General features: G+C 38.7%; 1 protein-coding gene across 1 annotated transcript in view; it reads right to left on the bottom strand.

Moving 5' to 3' along the window:
• Positions 1 to 4,412: 4,412 nt before the first annotated feature.
• The window catches only part of LOC149841710 (mitogen-activated protein kinase kinase kinase NPK1-like), a 57,188-nt gene continuing 45,167 nt past the window's right edge, over positions 4,413 to 16,433 (bottom strand). The window contains exons 15-17 of the mRNA XM_089998661.1: positions 6,048 to 6,385; positions 5,904 to 5,965; positions 4,413 to 4,904 (exon numbers count right to left, since the gene is read on the bottom strand). Of these exons, the coding sequence (XP_089854787.1) occupies positions 4,801 to 4,904; positions 5,904 to 5,965; positions 6,048 to 6,385 (504 nt within the window). The 3' untranslated portion in view covers positions 4,413 to 4,800. The remainder of the gene's footprint in view (positions 4,905 to 5,903; positions 5,966 to 6,047; positions 6,386 to 16,433) is intronic.

Here is a 16,433-nt window from a genome sequence, read left to right as displayed (position 1 = left end):
AGGACTAATTACTGTTAAGATAGCAAGTGCAGATCCATATCCAAGTGAGCTGGATCCAACAACTCAATCGGGTAATTAAGGTTAAGTGTGAAGAATTTCTAGATCTCAATCAAGAAGAGAAGAAGTTAAACTGGTTTTTCAAGCCACTAAATTACTAACCGGTTTGAGGATGAGTTTCCAAGTTTGGCTGTAAATCTTTTTCCAAAACAGATTGTACTCTTGAGAGATCCAAGTGGATTAGGAATCTCTCTCAGTTTCCTGATCGGGTGGGGCGTGTACGTCATTATATTAATGAAGAGAGACAAGCTTTCATATATCGTGTGTGATGGAGAGAGCCTTAGATTGTGGACATAGGTCATCACTGACCGAACCGCGTTAGGTATTTCGCATTTTTTTGTGTAATTGCCTCTTTTACATGGTATATCCATTCATGGCTTCCGGTTCAACTTCATCTGTGTATGGTCCTTCTTCACTCATGTCAAATTTATTTGTTCAATGGAATGTTTTTTTGTCATTAGCTTCTATAAAGATTGATCGACACAACTAGCAGATATAGAGGTCATAGATAGAGTCCGTGATGTTTTCTTATAATCTCATCAAAAATGTAGATGGATTTTTTTTTATGTTCCTGAGTCAATTCGTCAAAGAAGAAGAAAATATGAAGTCAAATCCAAAAGTACATGGTGTGAAAACGACCCAACCAACTAGCTCTAAGTTGGATCTGTGCCATTGTGACAAAACTCATTCTTGGGCAAATCATACTCATATCCACTACACATGAAGCATGGGTCACGTCTACGCTTCTCAATCCAGCCTTATGATCCTATAGGTGAAGAAGGATCTTCAAGACGTCATAAATGAGGACAAAAACATAGTAGCTGAACCATATTAAATTTTTAGTAGATTCCTTGTGTGCAATTAATGAACCAGCTTCAGCTTCATATGATAATCTAGTTCATTATACTTTGAATGGCCATGCAGGAGACTATGAGAGTTTCTTTACATATGTGTCCAATCGCAAGAAGTTACCAACGTTTGTTGAAATTTATGAGCTTCTTTTAAATCAAGATAAGAGGTTGCAAATGATTCATATGCAACCCTCTCAGGGAGACACGTTCACCACTGCCCTCTTTTCTCAAAGAAGGCTTGAGCCAGGTGGTTTTTGTGATTTAGGACGTTCTAAAAGTGTTGGACGCTTTTTTTTCAAAAAATTTAAAATTTCATAAGGACAACCAAGGGTTGTGTTCTCATGCCCAATAGAAAGAGGGACAAGTTACTTGTCAGTTCTACGAGCGTCGTAACCATATTGTTCATACTTGTTATGATATTTTCAAAGTGTTAATTTGTTGTCATGGATCTTAACAACATGCAGGATTCTTCCTAGTACCTGGATACAAGAGCCACACATCATATTACATCGGAAGATCATAGTATGACTAGCAAAAGCGATCAGTACCGTAGATCGGATGGCATCATGGTAGAAAGTGGTTCACATATCTGACAACCCAAGTAAATTTTCTTTAAACCATGAAATAAATCATTTATGTTAAAGGAAGTTCTTCATGTTCCTTCCATTAAGCGAAACCTCTTGTCGATAGCTAAGATCTCAAGTAATAATCATCGCTTCTTTCAATTTATTTCTAATGAGTTTTGTTTGAAAGATCTACGGAGCAAGACTACTCTCCTAAGATGACCGTTTAAGGGAGGCCTATACTCATGATCGATTGGACAACATGGTAAAGTGAACCCCACTCTTGAAGTTAGTTTTCCTAGTGTAAATAATAATCAATTTAGAATCGCTAATGAAATTTAGCATTGTCTGTTGAGTCATCCTGGCTTTAAGGTTTTGGAAAAACTTGAGAAAAATAAGTCTATATTGCATATGAACAATCATGATTTTGAGATGGGTTCCTCTTGTGTTGTGTGCAAAATTCATAAGTTGTCTTTTTGGTAAAGTTTTTAGCTAAGGTTCTCTTAAAACTTATCCATGCGGATCTTTAGGGAACTGCATCTGTGTCATCTCATGAAGGATACAAGTTTTATTTATTGCTTGTTGATAATTTTTTAAAATTTTCATGGTTGTTCCCGCTGGTTAAGAAATCAAATGCTTTGTCATGCATTATAATTTTCAAAAATATTGTAGAAAAGCAAATTGGTGGTCAAATTAAGATCTTTCCTAGTGACAAAGGTGGAGAGTTTGTTAGTGCTACTTTTACAAAGTTCTTAAATAATTGTGGCATCAAACATTGGTCGTCTTGCCCATGCACCCGAATAAAATGGTCTGGTGGAAAGAAAACAAAGGCATGTCGTTGAAACGAGTTTAACCTTTATCTTTCATGCTTCTTTGGATCAAAAAATTCGGGTGGGTGCTTTTAAAACAACAACCAAAAATGAACACAGTCAAATTCCTATGGTTCAACTATTGGCTTTTATATGAAGAAACACAATGTATTGTAATGAGTCCTTAGGCAAGAACCAATTTGATACCTTGTTCAGCCCGGCCATTTTAGAGGCACCCACATCCATGTTAAAAGATGATGCCACGTACAATCGCAGTGGTTACACGTGATCAGCCGGGTCCTGTGTCAAGCTGAAGGCCTATGATCAAATCCCGATGGCGCATAGAGTTTGCTGTTGATTTATCACGGTTGAGGCATGGAGGGCTGGGTGGTCGTGTCATCAACCTGGAGTTTTACCTTGTGGGGGGAGGCGGGCCCATTAACTTACTCTTCTTTTGTCATTAGAAAAAAGAGAGAGGATGCTACATCACAGCTATTGGGACGTTTCTTGTGACACCCGAGATTGGCAAATAAGCCAAATGGCCAAGATCTATATTACAATTGTTTGGAGAATTATTAGTCAGATGACTAATGATGGCTTCATCTGTCTAACTCCATTGTGTATTTGGAAACTGGATTGAAGGTGCCTTCGTTTGTTATCTATCAGGAAGTACTATTACTAGGGGTCATGTACATGCAGATATTTTATAATGTATTACTAGGGGTCACTACAAGCAACCTCATTAGTTCCTACAAGCAACCAAGAGCCAAATAACGGCAGACAAGTTGACAAAAGTTCATAGTGACCCTTTAATATCCAAGTTGCTTACAATGAAATCATTAGATGGGGACCAACGTGTAGGATGGATTTAGACTTGCAGGTTCCAATCCAACCAGGGACCACACCTCAATGTGAAAGAAGCTGGAGATAGTATCTGCTGAGGAAGATGATGTCAGGAATGAGATCCTTCCTACGTCCTCCACATACTAAATGGTTTCTACAATGGCACACCACAACACAATGGTAGGGGCAGTTAGTGCACATCACTCCAGGTGTATGTTACATTCTCTTCTCCCTACTAACGGAGTTTACTTGATCATTCTTTTGTCCCCACTAACAGGTTTTACTTGATCATAATCCTGAGAATCTTTCCGTAAGGTTGCTGATAATATCAACAACAGCTAGTATTCAATTCTATGATTACACTTGACTGATTTTAGATGAAGAAAACGGACGATCGTAATTGAAGTTATTTGCAATCCAACTAGGACTTTTTCTGGGGATAGTATTTTGGTCATGCAGTTAGTACCATACTATGGAGTAGGTTGTGCTGGTTAAATGTTTGGTGGGCCATGTCCAGCCAGTATGATCTATTTTGAATCATGACATTGCAACTTGGGCAAGGAAATATGCAAAGCCACTCATGTCTCAGCTCGTGTTTGACTCATCCAGAGCTATTTCGAACTCACAAAAAAGGCTCGGCATGCGATACATTAAAAAGGAAAGTGTTTGGCATGGCACTGCTGTCGAGCAGTAATAGATATATTTTTAAATATATTATAGCAAAGAACAAGTGATTAAAGCATTTGGCTTGCAAGTAATACCTTACGAAATGAAATCTTATTGCATTCAGCTTTGAATCAATTTAGATGTTTTAATCTCATAAATTCTAGCTTTGAAACAATGTATTTTTTTGTAAACAATCCAATTCGAGATTGGCTCGTTTGGCTCTAGGTGACTCATCACAAGAATGAACCAAGTCTGAACACTTCAAGGTCAACTAGTTTACCAGCCCTGCGTCAAGAGGTTCAAAACTCTGACAATTTACAAAGCACCAAAAATGCGCAACTGTAAAAAATTGTGGGTTTTAAATTACAAGTTATTCCAAGTACGTTTCCCCACTAAATGAACCACGTTGAACGAGTTTATGAGGAACAGATTTGTCTCGAAGTCTCATGAGATAATAATGAAAAAAGAAAAAGAAATGTATGTAAAAGGTGAAATAATTGACTCTATGTGATAAGCCGACCACGAAAGGTACACAAGTCGATTGGAACTTTGCTTCTTTGTTAAGCGTGCAATTGGCAAGGAGCAGTGTAGGTGTAAACCAAGAAATCTGAATGGCTTTTGGAGAGTAACAGTAGATGGCAACTTTTCTCAGCCACGCGTCCCTAGTCATTCAATCCTTTTCCCATTTCGAAACTCTGCAACTTTCTCAAATAAAGACAACTCACAAACCTTTGACATAGAAGCTGTCTGCAGATACTACAAGAGAGAATTATAAAGAAAAATTTTGTAGCATTGCATGCTACCTGTAACATTAAGGGTTGTGCCCATTGGAAATTGTTACACAATGATCCTCGTTGATTGGTGGATGATGAAGCAAACACAAGGCATGACAAGCTGTGCCACCGTTTGCTAAAACTGCCTAGGAGAAGACCAGCACACATTCACCACTCCACGATACTGTGTGAGACTGTATAGGAAGTTGGAACACAACAGATGTGCCCCATTGTTATTTCATGGAGAGCCAAATGACCCTAGGCGATCTCTTTGGCGGTTTGGAACACTGTCCTTTGGAGAAGATGTCTGCTTGCCGTTGGCTGCCAAAAGCTTCTTTCTTTCTGCATGCATTCACAAGAATGATCATATGATTAGACTGCATAAACATGTCCACATTTCAGGAGTTTTATGACATTGCTTGTGCCCAAATAACTAGGGGCACCATCTTTACAGTCCCTTTTTATTACACCACACGTTTCAATTAATAGAAAAAGTCAATTACAAGAATTCTGCCAGTGAATTTCACTCCATTCAGAGATTTTACTTGTGGGGTCTCTGTTGCAACCCCACTTTCCTTGAAAGGAACACCCAAGAGAGAAACTGCTTCCCCATGGAGCGAGATGTGAACCCATTTTGACAGGAAAGATGACTTTTTGCATTTGTTATAGGCATCACCACATAATTATTTATGGATATGTATTTTTCCACTCCTCTTAGGGAAGAGGTCCTCTTTTCCATGAAAGAGGACAGCTTTCATAGGAAGGGGCACAAAACAAACGCCCTGTTAAGTGGGCACATATTTTTAAAAACTCCCTATGGAAACGGACTATTTGCTTTATTCCCATGGAAAGGAAGTCTTTCAGGAGAAAGAGCACATATTTCTAAAAACTCTTGCCAGCTCAGCCCTCCCATGAAAGATCTTTCATAGGAGGGGAGGTATGAAGATTTACACATGAAGAGAAGGTGGTGGGAAAAACTGGAGAATTCTGGTGCCCACACGGCACTTTTCCACTATGATGGTTGAATGTTTGTTTGATCTTGGAAAGCTATGTCACATGGATACTCCATTTTGATAACCGTTCAGTATCCCTTTATATACTAGTATTGGAAATTTCATAAAAATGGCTGTATGCCTGTATCTGCAGCCGTATCCATGTGACAGTTGGAAAATAAAGAGAGGGGGATGCCAGCTAAGCAAATTCTTGTGAAACGAACTGGCCCCACAAGAAAAAAGATCTTATTCTGCCATAAGTTTGACATTAGTCATATAGGGAATCATAATGCTATGAACTATTTACACTAACCAACAAGTAAATTGCTAGAAATTTGTACGCCAATACCTCGTTCCCGCTCAAGTTCCCAATCTAACTCCTCTTTCCACAATCTCTGTCGCTCATAACAGCTAACACCAACAATGATGCAATTTTAGATGGCTATATATCATGAGAAGTAATGACCCATATAGTTGACAATTATATACTAACCTCGGAATGGTCGGTTCGTGCTGGCCATCTTGAGCCTGACATCTCCCCTCGTTCAGCCTTGAGGGAGGAACTTCCCACAAAGGACTGCTACTCTGACAGTTTCCACCAGTTGAAGTGCAATGACTGCCTCTCACTGGACTCATACTACCTTTTGTAGCATTCCCCACTACCACTGACTCCCTGTTTGTCAACTTGCAGGGTGATCTGCTCTTCGGAGGCAAATTCCAAGATGTTGCATTTGTTTCATGTCCAGTTCCATCAGTAGTTGGAGAAACAGCATTCACGGTATTGTAGAATTCTTCATATAGAGGTGTCTGCAATTTTTTCAGCTCCAAGGCCTGCATACACATACCACGATATAACCAAACAAAAAGATGAGGTTTCAGTAACAGGCAGGACCGTAGGGGTGGGCATCAGACCGTGCCAGGCCCGGCCTGGGCCCGTTTAGAGTTCGGCCCGCCGGGCTTTAAGTGTGGCCCGGCCTGTTTACTGTTAAGCTGGGTTTCAGCCCTGTTCTTAATGGGCTCGGGTTTGAAAAGCAGCCCATGGCACGGTACATTGGCTCAACGGGCTAATGTGAAGCGGCCCGGGCCCGTTTAGAGCTCGGCCCACTGGGCTATAAGTGTGGCCCGGCCCGTTTACTAACGGGCTCGGGTTTGAAGAGCAACCCATGGCTCAGCCCGGTTCTTAACGGGCTCGGGTTTGAAGAGCAGCCCATGGCCCGGCCCGGCCCAAATCCATTTGTAAATAGTAATAGTTAACAAGTTTTCAACTTCCCATGCACCCAATTAATTATCTTTCTAGTTTTCATAAAATTAATGTAACTAATTAGGTAAATAGTGGTAGTTATCAAGTTACTATGCAATAGTTAATTTTTAAAAAAATTATATTATTAAAAAATTAATAAATAATTCAGGCCCATTGGGCCGGCTCGGTAGCCCAGCCCATGAATGTAATCGGCCGGTTTTGGCCCGGTGCCTACCTATAGAAAATAGTATTCCACCGTCAATCACAAGAAGAAGAAGAGTAGAGAGGGAGAGAGGCGTCGGTGGCTGCAGAAAACCCAATAGGGTATTCGGTTGCTTGTTTTTCATATTAAGTATACACAGGAACAATATTTAGGGTATGAAAATACCCATTACATGATATGTTAAAATTATAACATGCCATTAATGAGCATGTGTTTAAATACAACTCTTAATAAAACAAGAGTTAGATAAAATGAATTGGGTCTGGATCCTGAGATTCAGACCCAGACGTGAATGACAACATCTTTTCACCCTCCCTCAAGTTGTACATGGTTTTAAACCATGAACAACTTGCCTTTTAACATCCAAAATTTGTGCTTGATAAGTGCTTTGGTAAACAAGTCAGCAACTTGATCAGCAGTCCGTACGTATTCTGGTTCAATTTCCTTCTCTTCGACTTTTTGTCTTACAAAATGTTAATCAATTTCAATATGTTTGGCACGACTGTGGTAGATAGGATTGAATGACATGTTGATAGCACTTTGATTGTCACACAAGAGAATGCTTTTAAAAATCAATTCTCCTACTTCTGTCAACAGGTGTTTGATCCATGTTACTTTGGTTGTAGCAGTTGCCATTGATCCATATTCAGCTTCTGTGTTCGACCTAGCTATAGCCTTTTGTTTTCTACTACTGCAAGAAACAAGATTTAGGTCAATAAAAACACAGTATCCTAAGACTGACCTACGTTCTGAAAAGAAGTCATCACGGTGTATATGTCTGACCGATCCATTTATATATTGGATCGGGTCTAGACCCAATTAGTGTATATGTATATTAACATGTTCAAAGGGGTATTTTCGTACGCTAGGTTTTACTTTCTTAATACATTAAATAGAACGATAGGGTCAGCCGATGATCGACTGAACCCCTTTCTCTAAAACCTCTCTCTCTTCTCTTTCTCTCCCTCTCTCTCCTCCATCTCTTTCTCTGTGACAGGCAAGGTGAGATCGAAGGCTCCTTTCTTTCATGGTATCAGAGCAGCGTGACGAGTGTGCCTGAAGAACTATTTTCGTTTCACGGTGGCTCGATCTCACGGTAAAAGACAAAAGCTTTTCACGGTGAGTTCGTGATTTTAAATCGACCCTCTTCACGGTGAGTTCGTGATATCGACCCTCTTCACGGTGAGTTCGTGATATCGACCCTCTTCACGGTGAGTTCGTGATATCGACCCTCTTCACGGTGAATTCGTGATTTTAAATCGACCCTCTCTGGAAATATTCACGGTGAGTTCGTGATTCTGAAACTGCTGCTTCGTGGGTTCTGGAAATCGACCCTTTCTGGAAGCATTCACGCTGAGTTCGTGATTCTGAAAAAAGATATTTCTGAGTTCGTGATTCTGAAATTGTTGTTTCGTGGCTTCTGGAAGTATTCCTGCTGTGTGAAATTTTTTTTTCCTCTGAGTTCGTGATTCTGAAATATATGTCTCTGAGTTCGTGATTCTGAAACTGCTGCTTTGTGGCTTCTGGAAATCGACCTTTTCTAGAAGTATTCACGCCAAGTGCCCTGTCAGCCGAGATCTCGGCTGTGATATTCCAAAAAAAAAAAAACCAGCAGTTCTCTCCCATTTCTGCTGTTGTTTTCGTGAGTTCTGGAACAGGTTTCCATGGATTCCTCTTATGGACAGTCATGCTTGTCCTCAAGCTTTCTCGGTCAGCTAGTCTCTGAAAAATTGAATAACTCCAATTTCTTAACCTGGAAAAGACAGATCATTCCAATTATAAAGAGTCAAGACCTCTCTGGTCATCTGGATGGATCTGTTCCACCGCCTCCGGAATTCCTCTCACAGAAAAAGGCGGACGATAAAGGAGAACAATCTGTTGTTCTTCTTAAGAACCCAGCATATGTTACTTGGATGAAGAGGGATCAATCGTTAGTGGCCTACATCACTTCAACTCTCTCACAGGAAGTCGTCATTGCTCTTCCTGATGATTGTTCGGCCAAGGAACTGTGGGATGAGTTAGTTCAGACGTATTCACAAATTTCTGAGGCAAGAATTATGTATCTTAAGCGAGAGTTCCAAATGCTGAAGAAAGATTCCATGTCTGTTATGGAATACTTAAACAAAATGAAAGGCATCACGGACCAGCTAGCTGTTGTTGGGTGTCTTGTCAGTGAAAAGGATAAAGTACAACAAACCTTGAGTGGATTGGGATCAGACTATCATGTTATGACGACTACCTTATTATGTTTACCAGAACTTCCAAAGTTTGAAGATCTTCGTGCGAAATTATTGCAATATGAGATGACTCTGAAAGGATCTTCTGAAGATTCTCATGGGAATTCAGGAACACAAGATGTGCTGGCCATGGGAATGAATTATGACTGAGGAAGAGGAAGTTCTTTTCGAGGAAAAGGAGGCCAAAGGAGAAACACCTATAGAGGTCGTGGCATACTTCTGACACCCAATATACAAGGGAGTTTTCCTTTCCTCATCTTCTGAGTTAAATTTAATTGCATATACTGACTCTGATTGGGGAGGTGACCCAAATAATTGTAAGGAAACGGCTTTGAATATATTAGGTTCAATAATGAACCAATACACATGCACATGAAGTGTGAATATACCCACTAAAGGGGAAAACATAAGCACATAATGTGCTAACACTAAACCCACAAAGGGGCAAAAATGCCTATAAGGCATAAGTTGATATTATTGAAAAGAGGAAGGGTGTAACACCCATTACATGGAGCAAAAGCTCCTCCAAAGGAGTGCTTAAATTACAAGGGGGGGACCCCTATTTATAACAAGAGAGGAGCCACATAGGGGGCTCCCAAAGGAGTCGTTGGGAGCCCCCAACGGTCACATTTGTGACCGTTGGGGGCTCCCCAACGACTCTTTGGGGAGCCTCCCTAGGTGGTGCAAACCACAAGAATAAATAAAATAAAAAAATAAAAATAAAAATAAAATTACAAACATATTCCAAATGGAATATGCGTAAAAAGGGAAAATGACTAAACTACCCTTATGCCTAATAATAGAGACATATATATTATATATATATAATTAAGAAGATACATATGCATATATACCATATATGTATATGTATCATCCTTTATATATATAAAATATATATAAGATTACAAACATTGAATGATACATTTTAACAATAATCGTCACTCCACTACAGGCTTTTGCATCTTTTTAGGTGAATCCCTGATCTCATGGAGATGTAAGAAACAACAGAAGGTGTCTCTATCGTCCACCGAAGCAGAATATCGAGTCATGGCTTCTACAACTATGGAGATTGTCCGGATTCATCAGTTGTTGCAAGACATGGGAATTCCAATTCAAGAACCCACAAAGTTGTGTTGTGATAATAAGAGTGCAATCTATATTGCTAAGAATCACACTTTTCATGAGCGGACAAAGCATATTGAGATGGACTGCCATTATGTCAGAGAGGCATATCTACAAAAAGTCATCGACCTTCCTTATGTGACTTCAGAATATCAGTTGGCAGATTTCTTTACCAAGGCGCTTTGCTCTTCAAGATTCAACTTTCTCCTTAGCAAACTTTCGGTCACTATGCCCTAAGTTTGAGGGAGGGTGTTAAATTGTATCTCTCTTATGTAAATATTTACATATATATATATAAAGAGAGATACATATACATATATACATGATGTATATATGTATATGTATCTATCTTTATATATATATGTAAATATATATCTTTCTCACTCTTTTTGTAAAACCTACAAGGGTATTATAGTCATTTCCCTTCTTTTGCGCATATTCATAATTATGAATATGTTGCAATATTTTTGTACTTTTACTTTTTCTTCTTTTCTTTTTTTCTTTTCATTTTATTTTTCCTTTTTGTTTGACTCAAGTCAACTTGGAGGGGGCTCAACACTAGCTGTTGAGCCTCTCCAACAGTTAGAATTCTAACCGTTGGAGGGGCTCCAACAGCTAGTGGAGCCCCTCCAAGGCTCCTTGCTTGCTTATAAATAGGGGAGTTCCCCCTTTGTAAAAACCACTTCTTGGAGCTTTTGTTCTCCATTCTTCTCAATAAAATTCTTTATATTTTGTATGCCTTTGTGCATTTGAGTTTCTTTATTGTACCTTCGTGTACATTTGGTCTAAGTGTTCTTGTGCATTTGTGCACATTGGTGGTGTTGTGCTTATCGCACACTTTATCTCCTTTTTGAGATATTTTCACAATCATAACATCTGTAGCCTTTGTAATCATCAGCATACCCCACAAATCTGCACTTTAAGGCCTTATCCTAAAACTTGTGCCGCATTGAACTGTCAACATGAACATAACATACACACCTGAATACACGCAAATCATGATAATTTTGATCCACACCATGCAAGATGTTCATGGGCAAGCGATTTATGACAGACTGTTGTATGAAAAGCCTCTGCCCAGAAGTTAACTGGAACATTACTATTATGTATCATGCTCATGGCACTTTAAACAATATGATGATGCTTTCGTTCAGCAATCTCATTCTGTTGAGGGGTACGAGGGCAAGACACCTGCCACAAAATTTATTTTGAACAAAAGAATGAAAATTCTGAAACAATTTAAAGGTTTCATATTTACTTTTCATAAAGAAGATCCATGTATATCGAGAATAGCTGTCAACAAAGATGAGATAATATCTAGTGCCAAACATGGAAGGAACTCGAGTCGGACCCCAAACATCAAAACATATTATTTCAAATGGTCTTGAAGCTCTTTTATTAATGGAATGAAATGGAAGAACATGACTCTGAAGACAACTAAGAACATTTTTTATTATCGACACTTAAATTCAGACTTGACTTGGGAATAAGACTGTTTGAAACAAGCTTATCAATAAAATGACTACTGCAATGACCCAGACGACCATGCCAAAGATGTGGCTCAATATATTCAGAAATATTAAGAACACTCTTAGGAGGAACTAAAGATGATGAAGATGATTTGAGCTTCAAGATGGAATCAACAGATTGAACACGAGATGAAGGATTCTCTTGGAACACGTATATATTTCCTTGTCGTTTTCCTTCAACGAATGTTTCCCTCATGTGCAGGGTCCTTAACATGAACAAAAAAATGAGTAAATTCAACTGAAGCATTAATGTCATCGACAAGCCTAGAGATTGAAACAATATTTTTCTTGATATTTGGAGCATGAATGACATTTGAAAGAGTAAGGGAAGAGTTGGAAATAGGAATTACAGAATTTCCAATGTACGAAATATGGTGATGAGACCCATCTTCAGTGACAATACTATTTCTACCAATATAAGGAACAAGATTTAGGAGCTTTACCAGCAGCATCAGTGACATGAGTGGTTGCACCAGAATCAACATACCAAGTACCTTGATCATTCTGTTTGATATTCAATTCAGCTAAGACAGATAATAACAACTCTTTGACTTCTCCAGTATTCTTCAATGTATCTGTGCCCTTTCTTGTCTCCAATTGTTTTCCTCTATTTTGCGGGTTATACCAGCAATTTGCCTTAATGTGCCCTCTTTTGTTGCAGAGAAAGCAGGTAGGTATTGATTGTCCTTTGCCTTTGCAGATTAAGAGGCATACTGAGAGTAGGTAATATTCCATGAGCTCCTTGTCCATTCTTCTCTTGACCTCCTCTTTCCCGAGATTCATACCTGTCACGTCCTCGACCATAGGTAACTCTTGTGGCAAGAACATCGTGTGCTCCAATGGGGTTATGGATGCCTTTGGAGAATCCCTTCAAGGTCATCTCTGTTAAAATATGATGTATATTTATATATATATATATATATATATATATATATATCGATTACGACACATATACATATATATGATATATATATATATATATATATATATATATATGTCTACGTGTCTATCTATATATATATATATATATATATTGTAAAACCCCACAGGGGTATTTCTGTCATTTCACCTGTACACGCATATCCTTGATATGCTTTTTCTTTTCTTTCTTTTTCCTTTTTTCTTTTTCCTTTTTGTATTTTTTACTTTTTCTTTTTTTACATTTGAGAGGGGTCCACATAGAGTCGTTGGACCCCTCCAACGGTCATAAATATGACCGTTGGAGGGGCTCCAACGACTCTATGGGAGCCCCTCCTTGGGTCCCTTGCTGTGTATAAATAAGGGGCTCAGCCCCATGTATTCCTTAAGCTTCTTTTGAAGCATTCTATGAAGTGAGATATATTTTTTTATCTTCTTTTTGTGCTTGACCACTTTTGTGGTTTATTTTGCCCTTTAGTGGCATTTTGTGTATGTGCGTGCTTCCGTGCTTTCACTTGGAGACGTTGCTCTTTTCATTTGGCACTTCATTACATGGTATCAGAGCCTTGGCTAAGAAGGCTTCATTGGATCCTCCATTGACAAGTAATACCTCTCCTCTCTCTTGTCTTATAAATTTTTCTTCTAATGGCCAACAAAGATGCAAAAATCGATCTCTCATTCAAATTGGATGGGACCAATTATCGTATGTGGGCGGCCGCTATGGAGAATAATCTCAAAGGTAAAAGGCTTTGGGGTTATGTATGTGGAACCATTCCGGAACCACAACTTAAGTTAACTAAATTTGAAGGAGGTGAAGAAAAGGCCTTGAATGAAGAAGAAAAAGAAAAGGCTATTCTTGATTACTCTTCTAAAATGGAAGATTGGGAAAGTGAACATGCTAAAATCTTAGCGTGGTTCATGAATAACGTCGAATTGAAGATTTGTGCAAATCTTGCTAAATTCAAGAAGGCTAATGAAGCATGGTTTTTCATGAAAGGTATGTACACTCAAAGAGACCTTGCTAGGCATTTTTTTCTTCAAAAAAAGGTAAGAGCTACCAAGCAAGGTGATATGAGCATTAGGGACTACTATAGTGCTCTATCCTCTTTATGGGATGAACTTGTCCTTCTCGAACCTCAATGGGAAGGAAGTGCTATTGCTATGAGACAAGAGCAAATGGAAAAAGAGAGGTTCTTTCAATTTATTCATGGGCTTCGTCCCGAATTTGAACAACTTAGAGGATCTCTACTTCATAGAGCCTCTACTCCTCTAAGCGATATTTTGGCCGATTTATGTCAAGAAGAAACCCGTTTGGCCTTAAAAAGGGATGTTGATGAAGTACATGCCGTGTCTAGACCCGGCAACAATGTAAGATCATATAAACCACCACATTTTTGGAAGAACAATGGTGGAGGAAGGAAAATCATTTGTCATAATTGTAATGAACCGGGCCATATTCGTCCCGATTGCCCTAAATTCAAGAAGAAGGTCGCTTCCGTGGGAGAAACTCCTTCAATCATCAATGAAGATTCAAAGAAGGATGGTGACATAAAGGATTCCATCGCTCATCTAACCGAAACTCTCCAACAATTTATGAAGATGAACGCCTCTACATCATCATCCTCACCTTCCACTTCCGGTGCCGCCATCTCTTCATTCCCAGGTATGTCTTCTTGGATTCTTGATTCGGGTGCCTCTTTCCATATGACTCCAAATGCATCACTTTTGCCCAAACCAAGTCTCAATAAGTTTAAATCATATGTATCCACCGCCGATGGAACTTCTTTAAATGTTGAGGGTATTGGAAACCTTGAGAAAATTTATGACCAAAACAAAGAATTTTTTGTTCCCAAAATTCGAATCATCCCAAAACTTAATCTAAATCTTTTCTCCGTCTCTCAAATCACCGATTTTGAGTGTAATGTCTCTTTTTCACCAACCCATTGCTATGTGCAGGATCTCCGGTCCGGGAAGCGGATTGGGCAAGGCCATAGAAGAGGGGACCTTTACTATATGGATTTTTTGTCTTTGCCATCCAAATCATTTTGTAATCATGTTCAATCCAAAGATATTGAGACTTGGCATAAGAGACTTGGGCACCCTAGTATTTCCAAATTGTACCTTTTTCCATTTTTGGAAAAATTTTGTAATACAAATACATTTACATGCAATGATTGTATTCTTGGGAAAATTCACTCTCTTCCATATTCTCATAGCAATTTTGTGTCAAAAAGGCCTTTTGAACTTGTGCATTCCGATGTATGGGGACCGGCACCCGTTATGTCCAAAGGAGGCTTCTCTTACTATGTTTCTTTTATTGATGATTTTACTAGATACACATGGGTTTATATTATCAAGAATAAATCTGATGTCTTCACTAATTTTAAAGAGTTTCACGCTCTTGTTCAAAATCAATTCCAACACAATATAGCCATTTTTAGATCCGACTCAGGAGGAGAATACATGTCTAAAGACTTCCAAAATTATTTTAAAACAAATGGAATTTTGCACCAAAGATCTTGTCCTAAAACTCCGCAACAAAATGGTCTTGCGGAAAGGAAACATAGGCATTTAATTGAAACCACAAGAACTCTTCTTGTGTCTAAATGTATTCCTAAAAACTTTTGGGCCGAAGCTCTTCTTACCGCAACATATCTTGTGAATCGTATGCCCTCTTCCTCTTTGAAAAATGTTTCGCCCTTTGAAAAATTATTTAAAAGTACTCCCGATTTTAATAGATTAAGAATCTTTGGATGCAAATGTTTTGTACTTAGTTTAGGACAAGATAAGTTGTCACCTAAAGCTATTGAATGTGTGTTCATTGGCTATGGTGAGAATCAAGAAGGCTATAGATGTTTTGATATTCGAAACAATAAATTATATGTGTCGAGAAATGCAAACTTTATTGAAGAACAAAATGGTTTCGATATCCACACATCTAAGAAGACATCGATTATTCTTTTCTATTTGACTTAGCTCCTAGATTTGAGTCTCCTGAGGCTATTTCTTGTGATACTAGTTGTGATGGAATTTCACATTATAATATACAACAACATGACAATACCTCCCAAAATGAAAACCTTAATGATATAAATGTTTATACCCGACGGATAGGAAATGAACATCAACCTGCTATTGACAGATACTCTCAAGACTTCTCTTTAGAAGAATCTACTGACAACAATCTACCTAGGAGATCTTCTCGTACCAGTAGGCCACCACAAAAGTTTGTGTCCTATGAATCTTTTTCTCCAAATTATAGGGCCTGTCTTATGTTAATACATTCGTATCACGAACCTACATCTTTCAAGGAAGCTAAAGATCACCCACATTGGATTGAAGCCATGAAAATCGAATTAGAGGCTCTTAACAAGGCCCAAACCTGGAGCATTATTCCTCAACCTTTAGGGAAGAAGGCAATTGGGTGTAGATGGGTATATAAAGTCAAAACTAAAAGTGATGGGTCTCTTGAAAGATACAAAGCTCGTTTGGTAGCAAAAGGCTATGCCCAAGAATATGGGATTGATTATGAAGAAACTTTTGCTCCCGTGGCCAGAATGACTAGTGTACGAACCTTAATTGCATTAGCATCCATCAAACAATGGCCTAT

Source organism: Nuphar pumila, chromosome 3, assembly GCF_984573655.1.
Source record: "Nuphar pumila chromosome 3, dmNupPumi1.hap1.1, whole genome shotgun sequence".
Taxonomy (NCBI): Eukaryota; Viridiplantae; Streptophyta; class Magnoliopsida; order Nymphaeales; family Nymphaeaceae; genus Nuphar; species Nuphar pumila.
The sequence above is the reverse complement of the archived record's forward strand: the minus strand, read 5'-3'. Positions and strand labels throughout refer to the sequence as shown.